General features: G+C 42.6%; 1 protein-coding gene across 2 annotated transcripts in view; it reads left to right on the forward strand.

The window, feature by feature from the left end:
• Positions 1 to 11,673, forward strand: part of LOC149175876 (protein IQ-DOMAIN 5-like) — a 194,004-nt gene extending 182,331 nt beyond the window's left edge. For both annotated transcript variants that reach the window (XM_089419773.1, XM_089419774.1), the window contains 3 exons: positions 10,108 to 10,335; positions 10,492 to 10,605; positions 10,766 to 11,673. In XM_089419773.1, the coding sequence (XP_089275899.1) occupies positions 10,108 to 10,335; positions 10,492 to 10,605; positions 10,766 to 11,269 (846 nt within the window). In that variant the 3' untranslated portion in view covers positions 11,270 to 11,673. The remainder of the gene's footprint in view (positions 1 to 10,107; positions 10,336 to 10,491; positions 10,606 to 10,765) is intronic.
• Positions 11,674 to 11,900: the final 227 nt, after the last annotated feature.

An 11,900-nucleotide genomic window follows, 5' to 3' on the forward strand; every position in this document is an offset into this window, starting at 1 on the left:
GGATAACTCTATTAGGTGTTTCCAACCCCCATGAGGAAGTGACATGTTCCAAGTTAGCCCATCAATTCATAGGTGTGAGAATGGTGGTAGTGGAGTGGAAATGACTTTAGGGAAAGATGCCATAACGAAGTGACCAACTAATGGGGGTCTAACATCCGAAGTGTTTTTATGTAAGGAGGGAGCAATCATGGAGGCACGAGTTACCCTTTTCCTCAACCTGCTTTTTTCACTCCCCTAGTGCAACTTTTCTTTATGATTTGATTTGATTTGGGTGCATAGCTTAGGAACTCAAGCTTGTTTTTTGAGATTTGGCATTTAATACCCCTTAATGATGAGCTAGTCTATCACTCATCGGGTTGGGACAATGCAAGAGTTCTTTTTAATAGATGAAGCATCATGTGCTCAAGGAACTGGGTGATGACTAATGAGGGTGGTAGAGATCATGATATGCTTTTTCCCACACGCTAATCAAATGTCCCAACCATCTTTTGCATTTTGTCTTTTTCTTGCATTGTGTTGGAATTTCTAAGTCTAACCCGTTAGAAACCCTTCATGTACTTTCTGATTTATTCCTACCTACTTGTTCTGTTAATTAACAAGTTATTTACCATGTAAATATTGGAAATAAATACAAGTGCATGCTCAACACATTACAGATCATCAACTGAAGGAAACAGAAACAAGCACATAAGTGACACTGTTGTTTTTGGACTAATGTCCCCGGGAAAACCCAATGCGGTAAAACCAGTGCAGGTATCTGAGGGTTTGATTTATTAAGAAGTTTCAGAATACAATTTGGGTGCCAAATCCGGCTCACCCAACAGAGAAAAATCTCGGCAGTAGTACCTCCCTACTCGGAAACAGATATTCTGGCTGAAACCCCGGATAAACACTCCAACAGCTCCACAACTCCAATCTGCCCCATGAAACTCGAGCGTCAGCCTCTCTCTGGCCCAACATTAGCCCAATGTCACTCCGGCTTAGCCTGCGTCAGCCTCTGGAGGCACTACATCAGCCCTCTGGCCCTCTGCGTCACTCACGCTGGTCCTCTGAGGCACTGCGTAGCTCCTGGCTGCCTCTGTGTGAGCCCTGGCTGGCTCTACGTGAACCCTTGGCTGCTTCTGCGTCCCTCTCTCCAGCTACTGCACTGATCCTCCCGGTGCTATCTCCGCCTCTCTGCTTCTGTATTCACTGCCCCTCAGCTGCAAATCTGATCACTCTCTCAACTCTCTTAGCAAAACCAGCCCCAGAAAGTCGAAATCTTGATCTCTTGGTGTGTTCTCCAAGTGACCCTCAAGACTCCTCTTATACTTTTCTCGTTGACAAATCAACGGCCGAGATTAGGTCCCTAATCAATGGCTAAGATTAGATATGGCTTGATCCATGACTTTTGGACCATTCTAACACAGTTTTATATTAATTCACATTAATATTTAATTTCCCTAAATTTAGAGTTAGGGACTCCATTAAAAATATTAATTATTTTAATATCTTCTAAACTGTTTAGAATCTGCCCAAACCCTTTCTGGGTATTGGAGATGTCATGTGCCTTAGCCTCTCCACAAATTTTCGTGGCTAGAGCACATCCGATGCTACCCCTAATCAACACTCCCTCTTAGCGAGGACTATGCACTAGTAATACTCCTCATTGAGCATCACTCTGATCATTTGGCATCGGTCCCTGTGCTGATACTAGGCCTGCTACCCAACATCCTCTGCACTGCAGCATCCTGTATTACTACCCATAGCCATGCCACTACCAATGCTGCATCCGTACTGCAACTCCCTCTGCATCCGTGCTGCTGCCCATGGCCCTGCCACTGCCATTGCTACATCTGCACTGCAACCCCTCTCATCATGCTGCCCATAGCACTACCACTACTAACTGCTACACTGCAACTCAGTTACTGAGAAGTAAGTAACTGATCTGCCAACTCTGACATCTCCGTCAGGCTAGAAACACTCTTGATGTTGAAGGTCCCTCTGTCACTGACAAATGCTCCCTCTCTGACCTTTGCGTTGCTGCAACAACTCCATGCATCTCGCACCGTTGCACACCTCTTTGCACCATCTTGCACTGGTGCAACACTCCCATGCCTCTCGCGCTGTTGCAGCCTTCTAGCCTCGCATTGTCCTGGGAATCGTGCACTGTAGCTCCTTGTTCCATCCGCATCTGTCTCTACTGACATCGCTAGTACTGCTACTCCTCTTCGGGGCTCCCATAGCAAGGTCTAATCCAAGACGCTGGGTACCTTGAGGATCCTGCCCCTCATCACCTGTAGTCCGTCTGACTACAGCTCAATGTCTCCCCACTTCTTCTGAAGTGGCACATGAGCACTCATGGCACAATCATCATCTATCTCCACTTCCTTCTCTGCCCTTGCTGGCATTGCCTTTGTCTCGGAGGCCTTTCCCTTACTCTTCTTCCTTAGACATTGGGTTGCATAATGACCCAGCTCCCCACAGTGGAAGCATTTGACCTTGGAGAGGTCCTTCTTCTTCTGTTTCTCTTGCTTTCCCTTAGATGCTAGGGAAACATCTTCCTCCTCCTCCTTGATTTTGATCCCCTTGCCGCTGCTTCCCGCCTTGCTCAGCCTTCTGATCTCTTCTTGGTGAAGAGCAACCCACATTTCCTCCCAATCTGGAAGGGTCACCCTACCCAATATGCTCTGGACAAACACCTCCCACTCTTCTGAGACTGCGTTTAGGGTTGTTCTCACCATCAATTTTGGATCTGGCGTTGCCACTATGGAAGTCAATTGATCCCGGATCTCCTTTAATCGACCGAGGAATGGGTCGATCTGTTCTCCCTTCTTCATCTGGTATGATTGCAACTAATTTTCTAGTAGTATCTTCCTCTGCACGGAAGTATGCTAATACAACTTGGTCAGGGCCTCCCACATCTCCTGTGCTGTGTTCTTCTCGGCAATATGTGGTACTATATGATCCTTGATCCCGTCAAGGATGATACTCTTAGCCAGTGTTTTAAAAACCGGCCGTTTCGAAACCGAAACGGCCGAGTTGATCCGAGTTGCAGCTGGAGGGAGTGACCCGGCCTTGGAAACGGTCCAGTTGGCCGAGTCACCCATGACTCGGCCGAGTCATGGGTGACTCGGCCAACCCGGCCGGTTCCGATATGACTCGGCCGAGTCACAAGGGAACGGCCAGGCACACGTAAACCACATTAAAATATTCATTTTTTGGGGATTTTTGAATTGTTTAATGATTGTTATGGATTCCAAACTGTTATAATAATATGCTAAATGTTTTTTGGGGTCCATTTCCCCCTCCCAAACCCTATTTAACACACCCAAATGCTCTCATTCACTCACAGCAGTCTTATGCATTTGAGTGAGAGTCTTCTTTGAGAATTAGTGAGCAGTTCTTGAGCTTGTTTTGGAGCAGCAGTGAGGAGTCTTGGAGGAGCATTGTAGCTGGAGTGAGGAGCTTCTTGGGCAGCCATTTGGAGCAGCATTGAGGAGTTGATTCTTGGAGCAAGCTTGAGGAGGCAGTTTGTGCCTGGAGGTATTTTTTTCCACCTCTATAAATCTGTTTTTGCTTAGTAAATTTTAGGTGCATATCAAGAAAGCTTAGAGAGTGTTTTTTGTCAAATAAATGAACATTGAATCAATGTTGTTTTTTTTTTTTCATTTTCAGATTGTTTTCCTAGTCAAAAAATGGCACCTAGAGCAAGAGATCCTGCTTGGGCATATGTTGAAATGGTTGATAGTCAAATGCATTGCAAATTTTGCCATAGGAAAATTAAGGAAGGTCCTGGGGGCATTAATAGGCTGAAACAACACTTGGCAGGGATTAGAGGCCAAATTACCCCATGTACCTCACCAGAAATTGGGGAGATTAGAAAGAATTTGTTGGCAAGCTTTGAGAAATTTAAAGAAGATAAGGCTAGGCAAAAAGAGATACAGGCTGAAATTGGGAGGAAGAGGGAGATACAAAAAATGATGGCTACCAACCCCCACTATGATTTTGAGGGTTCTTCCTCTATCCCTCAAACTGAGGCATCCAACCCTTTCTGATATGTTCCTCCCTCTTTTGGTTCTGTTCAAGAGAAGGGAAAGGGTAGAATGAATTTGAAAAAGGGTGATGTAACTATCAAAAGTTATTTCACTCCCTCCTCTCCATCAGATGCACATGGTCCTGAAGTTAGTAAAGGTCAAATTCATCCCACTTTAGATGACCATTGGAAGAAAGAATTGAGGGAGACTGCTTGTGAGTGCATAGTTAGATGGTGGTATGATGCTGATATCCCCTTTAATGCTGCTCGTTCACCATATTATGAGCCTATGTTTGATGCCATACATGCTGCTGGAAAAGGCTTCAAAGGCCCTACTATGCATGAGCTAAGGGGGTTTCGTTTGCAGAAAGAAATTCAATCCATTAATGAGTATTTGCAAGAGTTCAGGGACTCATGGGCAAGAACAAGGTGTACCATCATGTCAGATGGATGGACTGATCAAAGAAACCATACCATCATAAACTTTCTTGTCTTCTGCCCACAAGGAACCATGTTTTTAAAATCAGTTGATGCATCTGATAAGGTAAAAGATGACCACTTGTTGTTTCAGCTATTGGATCAGGTTGTTCAGGAGGTGGGGGTGGCTAATGTTGTTCAAATCATCACAGATAATGCCTCTAACTATGTTCTTGCTGGTAAACTGTTAGAGGAAAAACACAAGACCATCTTTTGGACCCCATGCGCTGCACATTGCATAGACCTCATGCTTGAGGATATTGGAAAATTAGATTGGGTCAAAAACACTGTAGATCATGCCAAAAGCATAACAAAATTTATCTACAATCATACACTGGTTTTGAGTCTCATGAGGAAACACACTGGAGGCAAGGATATTATTAGGCCTGCCATCACTAGATTTGCTACACATTTTTTGACATTGCAATCTATGCTTTCCCAACATAGAAACTTGCAAAAGATGTTTTCCAGTGATGAATGGAATCAAAGCAATTGGTCTAACAAACCAGAAGGCAAAGAATTGAAAAGGAAAGTCCATGAAGAAACTTTTTGGAGAAAGGCAGCAGAGATTGTGAAGCTTGTTGAGCCACTAGTTAAGGTGTTGCGGTTCGTGGATGGGGAAAGGTTGGCTATGGGCTTCATTTATGAGGCTATGGATCAAGCAAAGGAGCAAATAAAGACAGCATACAAGGATAGAGTGGCAAAGTATGGGCCCATTTGGGCAATCATTGATGAAAGATGGAACAATCAACTCCATCGCCCTATACATGCAGCTGGGTGTTTTTTGAACCCACGATATCATTATAAAGCTAAGGAGTCAGGAGCTTTGAGGGGGGAGGTCAGAGATGGACTGGTTGATTGCATTGAATGCATGATCCCATTGGAGTTTGATCAGTTGGAGATACATCGACAGGTCACATCCTTTAGCAATGCATCAGGTACCTTTGGGAAGAACCTAACAAAGATTGCAAGAGAAGCAGATGAGCCAGGTAAACAAAAATTTCAATTTTCAATTTCTTAATGGTTTTACTTTTTTTATTAAAGTTTGTTAAATCATTTATAATTTGAAAGTTAGATATAATTTGTAATTTTGTTGAGCTTCAGCCTTCATCTAACTCATAATTCATTACACTCCTATGTTTTTTGCAGCACAATGGCGGGAGGCCTTTGGTGGCCAGTGCCCTGAATTGCAAAGGTTTGCAATTCGTATATTGAGTCAAACTTGCAGTGCATCTGGGTGTGAGTGCAATTGGTCTGTCTTTGAGAGGATTCACACAAAGAAGAGAAACCGTTTGGATCAAAAACGGTTGAATGATCTAGTTTATGTCCAATACAACCTTCGGCTTAGACGAAACCAATTGCTGAACAAAAGACCTGATTCAGATCCCATTGTGTTGGAAGACATTGATCCAACATCAGATTGGGTAGTGGAGAGTCGTCCACCAGAGTTTGATCCTGATGAGGATCTTGATGTAGATATAGATATGGATACATCAGTTGAACTTGAACATGTTGTTCAACTTCAGCCTGTTCAGTTGAATGCAGATCCCAATCCACCAGCCTCAGTCTCACAGCCAACAAGGAGTAGGACTCCAGTTGTAGGTGCTTCCTCTGCTCAGCCATGACAGAAGCGCAGCCGCATATCTACTCTATCTCAGCTTGCATCTGCTGCATAGCCTGCTAGTGGTACTGGTACCACTTCTATAGTTGCAGTTGGAGACGATGATGATGAGGAGGAGCCATGGGGCCCCTTGTCTGACTCTGATGATGATGATCTAGAGATTGGTCGAGATGATCTTGGCTCCTCTGGCAGTAGCTACTAGCCAGTAGTAGTGTAGCTGCTAGCAGTGCTGCAGTAGTACTAGTATTGGAGTCTGGTCACCATCACAGTTTACTTTTGTTGTAGAGGCCATTTCTAGCCTCCTTGGTTATTTGTATTTTGTTTTGAGTCTTTGATCATGTATGACAGTTGACTATGTATTGCCATTGGGTACCATTTTGATATAGTTGATTGGTTCATGAGCCTACTTTGATCATATGTTGTCTTCCATCTATATTATAATGCTATGTGTTTGGATTCTGGAAACATGAATGAAAATCTTTAAAATTATGTTTAAAATATTTAAAATTATGTTTTTTAATAAAAAAAATAAATATTTAATGTATTTTTTACAACGACCGAGTCATTGAAATCGAGCCGGCCGAGTCATTACCGTTTCGGAGTCGGAGTCGGAGTCGATCCTCGGCCGAGTCGGAGTCGGAGTCAGAGTCTTAAAACATTGCTCTTAGCCCTCGCCATTGCATTCTCGTACCTGTCGTTATTAATCGGGTCAACTAGGATAGCTATCGTCCTCAAGGCGAAGTGCTTGACATGATTCATGCCTAGTACGGTTAAGATTCTGGCCTTCCAGACTACGAAGTTTGAGGCTCCGTCCAGTCTGTCTTGGTCTCTTACTCCGTGTAGTGCCATTTCGCTGCTCCTCTACTTCCCTCCTGGAAGTTCTTGGTATGACTCCTCTGAGCCTTGATTTCCCTCCTAGAAACCCTTTTGCCAATGTCGAGATGCCCCTCTCCAATCGTCTGTGCAACTGCAACACTGATCTAGATTCCTTGGCTAGAAATCCACCTCGGAAACAACTCCCTCTACGTTGGTCTTGCCCTGTTAGGTACTGTTCTGACTACAGTACCCACCAGCTCCACTCTGCAACTTACCCACAACCTCCTAAACCCCAACAAACTGAAGATTAGAGCTCCTAGGCTCTGCGCAATCCCAACACCGACAAATCAGCCTCCTCAGCCAACTGCATCAGCCCTCCTGGCCTCAACATGAGCCTGCATTTCCCTCCCTTAGCCTCTGCATTGCCTCTTCCTAGCTCAATCTTGATGACGCAGGCACTGCATCACCCCTTCCTTGCTGCTACTCTGCTAGGAACAACTTCTGTCACTCGGGACAACTGTTTTGTGCTGCTGCTGCTTTGTTCGGCTGATGTCCTTAGTTCCCCTGTGATCAACAACCATACTCTGATACCATGTTGGAATTTCTAAGTCTAACCCATTAGAAACCCTTCATGTACTTTCTGATTTATTCCTACCTACTCGTTCTATTAATTAACAAGCTATTTACCATGTAAATACTAGAAATAAATACAAGTGCATGTTCAACACATTACAGATCATCAACTGAAGGAAATAGAAACAAGCACACAAATGACACCGTTGTTTTTTGACTAATGTCCTCGGAAAAACCCAATGCGGGAAAACCGGTGCAACTATACGAGGGTTTGATTTATTAAGCAGTTTTAGAATACAATCTCGGTGCCAAATCTGGCTCACCCAACAGATAAAAATCTCGTCAGTAGTACCTCTCTACTCGGAAATAGATATTCCGGCTAAAACCCCGGATAAACACTCCGACAGCTCCACAGCTCCAATCTGCCCCACGAAACCCCAACGTCAGCCTCTAGGCACTGCGTCAGTCTCTGGCCCAGCGTTAGCTCAGCGTCACTTTGGCTTGGCCTGCGTCAGCCTCTGGAGGCACTGTGTCAGTGCTCTGGCCCTTTGCGTCACCCACGCTGGCCCTCTAAGGCACTATGTCAGCCCTCTGGCCCTTTGCGTCACTCACGCTGGCCCTCTAAGGCACTGCGCAACGCTTGGCTGCGTTTGCGTGAGCCCTGGATGGCTCTGCGTGAACCCTTGGTTGCTTTTGCGTCCCTCTCTTTGGCTACTGTGCTGATCCTCCCGGTGCTATCTTTGACTCTCTGCTTCTGTATTCACTGCCCCTTAGCTGCAACTCTGATTACTCTCTCAACTTTCTCAGCAAACCCAACCCTAGAAGGTCGAAATCTTGATCTCTTGGTGCGTTCTCCAAGTGACCCTCAAGCCTCCTTTTATACTTTTCTCGTTGACAAATCAACGGCCGAGATTAAGTCCCTAATCAACTGCTAAGATTAGATCTGGCTTGATCCATGACTTTTGGACCATTCTAACACAGTTTTATATTAATTCACATTAATATTTTAATTTCCCTAAGTTTAGACTTAGGGACTCCATTAAAAATATTAATTATTTTAATTTTTCCCAAACTATTTAGAATCTGCCCAAACCCTTTCTGGATATTGGAGAGGTCATGTTCCTTAGCCTCTCCACCAAATTTCGTGGCTAGAGCACATTCAATGCTACCCCAAATCAACATTGTGGCTTTCTTAGTACCTATTAATGGATGACCCACCTTCCTTCAAGAAGGAATGCCAAATGGGAGAGAGTGATCTGACCGGAGCAAGAGGTGGATGATCTTGACATCATGTTATGTGTTGATCAAATAGGGATCTGGCTGTCCAAGGAGGAGAAAAGTTTTTTCCTATGGGTTACCCACTTTTGGGTGGGTAACAAGACCATTAGAGCTGTTTTATGTTTTTGAATTATTCATAGCCAAAGGTTCTCAATTAATGGGATGGACATTTCTTCTGAAGGGAAGTGTGTTTTGGCAATAATGTTAATGACCTTACTACTTGGGCAAACCATTTACTATAACTTAAATATCTAGATTAATAGATAATTTTTTAAAATAAATTTTATTGCAGTGAAAACCAAGAAAACCAAGAAATTTGTATCAATTGCCATTTCAGTGAGCTAAACAACTGCGATGAATTTCTACTGGCCAACTCTCAATCAATAAAACTTTAAAAGCAACAAAAGTAAATATCCTAAGTATTTTTTTTTCGTGTGTTTTGTCTTTGGAAATATGTAATAATCTTTCAGAAGTTGTGCTTTTTATTTCAGTATCCCAATTGCAGCTTTTAGCTCAAAGCCATCTACATTTTTTGAATTGACTCATGACCTTAGCTCAAGGCCATCTACATTTTTTGAATTGACTCATGACCTTCGCTCAAGGCCATCTACATTTTTTGAATTGATTCACCCTAGCTTGAACTTAAAATGTTGTGTTTTCTGTGGTATTTATTTCTTTGAGAATTGGGCGACAGTTTTTTGATCCAAAAGCGGATTATTCGTGCTCCCCTCCCCACTTCTCTAAAACTTTCTAATTTCTAATTAATAGTCTTGTGGAATTCACATATTGATGTTATATTATTATCCTGTCATCCAATCTTCAACATACAACTTTTGACTGTTTTGGCTTTGCACTACCATAATAAGAGGCGGGAACTTCTGTTTGATGGATCTATTTGTAGTCCTGCACAGTGTAAAGTACACATCCTTTTAAATGCATATATTTGTTATTTAGGTGAGGATGATGCAGTAAGCTGTAATTCTGTTTGCTCTCACGCTTCAAGCCGGATGCATTTGATCGTGTGAGAATATTGTCAGTGCAACTCCAAATGTCACTCTTTTGATGGAACAGTGTGTATAGGAACTCTAGACTTCAAAGGATGATACATATGTTTGCCAATCTGGCCTGTTGTTTCCTAGACTAATAAAATCAATAACCTTTTATTTGCAGTTTTAGGATGTGAAAAGTTTTTTGTGTTTCATGATTTTCAACACAAGATCGTGTGGTCTTTTCAAGTAACCGAGTCCTACCTAATTTTGATTCATTCATTATTCTTGTTATGATTCTTTTAATTTAATAGTGCATTAAATTATTGTATACATACCAGGCTAGGAAAGCTCTTCGTGCTTTGAAAGGGTTGGTGAGACTTCAGGCACTTGTCCGAGGCCAGGCAGTTAGGAAGCAAGCAGCTATCACTTTACGTTGCATGCAAGCCTTAGTAAGAGTTCAGGCTCGAGTTCGAGCCCGCCGAGAAAGCATGGTAATGGAAAATCACATTATGCAGCAAAAGTTTGATGATCAGCTCAGACTGGAAGCGCAATCCCAGAACTCTGAGGTAATTTTTGAAATATGTAGCGTTTCAGAATTTCTCTTAATACATGGAACACAGAAGAGCGTGAGTTTTAACCATCGTCTCGTCAGATCTAGTTGGGCCATTGCGGCTGAAATTGAAAATCATGATGTGGAAGTTGTTATGGAATATGCAATACAGGTAGGTTGGTGTGACAGCTTAGGGTCCGTGGAAGAAGTAGAGAATAAGATGCGGCAGAGGCAAGAGGCTGCCACCAAGCGTGAAAGGGCCTTGTCATATGCTTACTATCATCAAGTATGCTTCAAAAACAAGCTCATGAATATTCTGTAGTTTCAGTTATGCTCTGATTACCATGCAAATTTCTTTTTATTTTCATGAATTGTTTCCAGTCAATAAGAAAAAGGATTTAATCTGAGATTTTTTGCTGAAAACACATATTTTATTGTGACTGCAGTGGCGAGCAAGCTCAAGAACCAACTCTGATCAGCGGCTAGTAAGTGAACCAGATAAAAGTAATTTGGGTTGGAACTGGCTAGAACGCTGGATGGCAGCCCATCCATGGGAGAATCAAATACTTCCCAACCAAGGTAGGATGGATAGTTTGGAGAGTATCTGTTCCAATAGCCTTGAGCAGGCTTTTGATGCAACACCCTCCCATCCCCATGCTAGGACTCCCTCTCATCCCCATGCCAGGACTCGCTCCTTTGGTAACGTAAAGGAATGTTCAAATGCAGTGGACACTCAAGCTAAGAGGAGGCTTTCTATGCCCAGCCCTGAAAAGCCAACAACCTATCAGAAGAGTCATAAGCCACAACAGAAGATTACCCAAGGTGTTGAAGCAAGCAAACCATCATTTAGAAACTCAGATCAACGAACCACCAAACATAGGCACACGAAATCAGTGTCCCAAAAAGCCAAAATTGAAGGAACAGTTATTGCAGATAACGAAAACAACTAGCGAGCTTCTTAAGTTAAATGAACCATATAAAATCCCCAAATAAGCCCAGCAAGAGTTATTGGAAGAATATGTCCATGATATAGATAATAAGCTATATAGGCAAATGGACGTTCTAAGTTTATGTTTCTCCATTCCTGGTTATTATACTGGTAAATCTTAATGATACCCTTTCATCCAAAGTCAGTTTCAGAGCTGGATTAGAAGTCTGAAGAAATATTTATGCATGCTATTTGCATTAGAAAAATATCGTTGGTGGAACGTTGACGAATTATTGTATGAAGGAATTCTCAATTGTTTGTCTGTAGCGTCTGCTGCTAATATGGAATGTAGTATTTCATGTTTGAGTAAAAATTAATGGAATAAAATTATTACCATTACTTTAAATAAATAAATTCTCATGTCTAGTATTGCTTTTTGTTCAGCTTTACTGCTGCAGAATTAAGTCTTCCACTCCCCGAGCTTTCTAGGGCTTCCTAAAATGAAGATACATTAAGGATATAGAATTGAACCAACCTCAGCCTTTATGCCAGTAAATTGTGAGTTTCCTATTTACAAGGGCAATATTGTATGCAAAGTTTTAGGATCCGGGGCCATGGTAGATCCGGTTTGCCTCAAAATTACTAAGTGCTAA

The sequence above is a fragment of the Pinus tabuliformis genome, chromosome 4_1 (assembly GCF_031772625.1).
Source record: "Pinus tabuliformis cultivar Carrire ecotype Pingquan chromosome 4_1, CPIR1, whole genome shotgun sequence".
Classification (NCBI taxonomy): Eukaryota; Viridiplantae; Streptophyta; class Pinopsida; order Pinales; family Pinaceae; genus Pinus; species Pinus tabuliformis.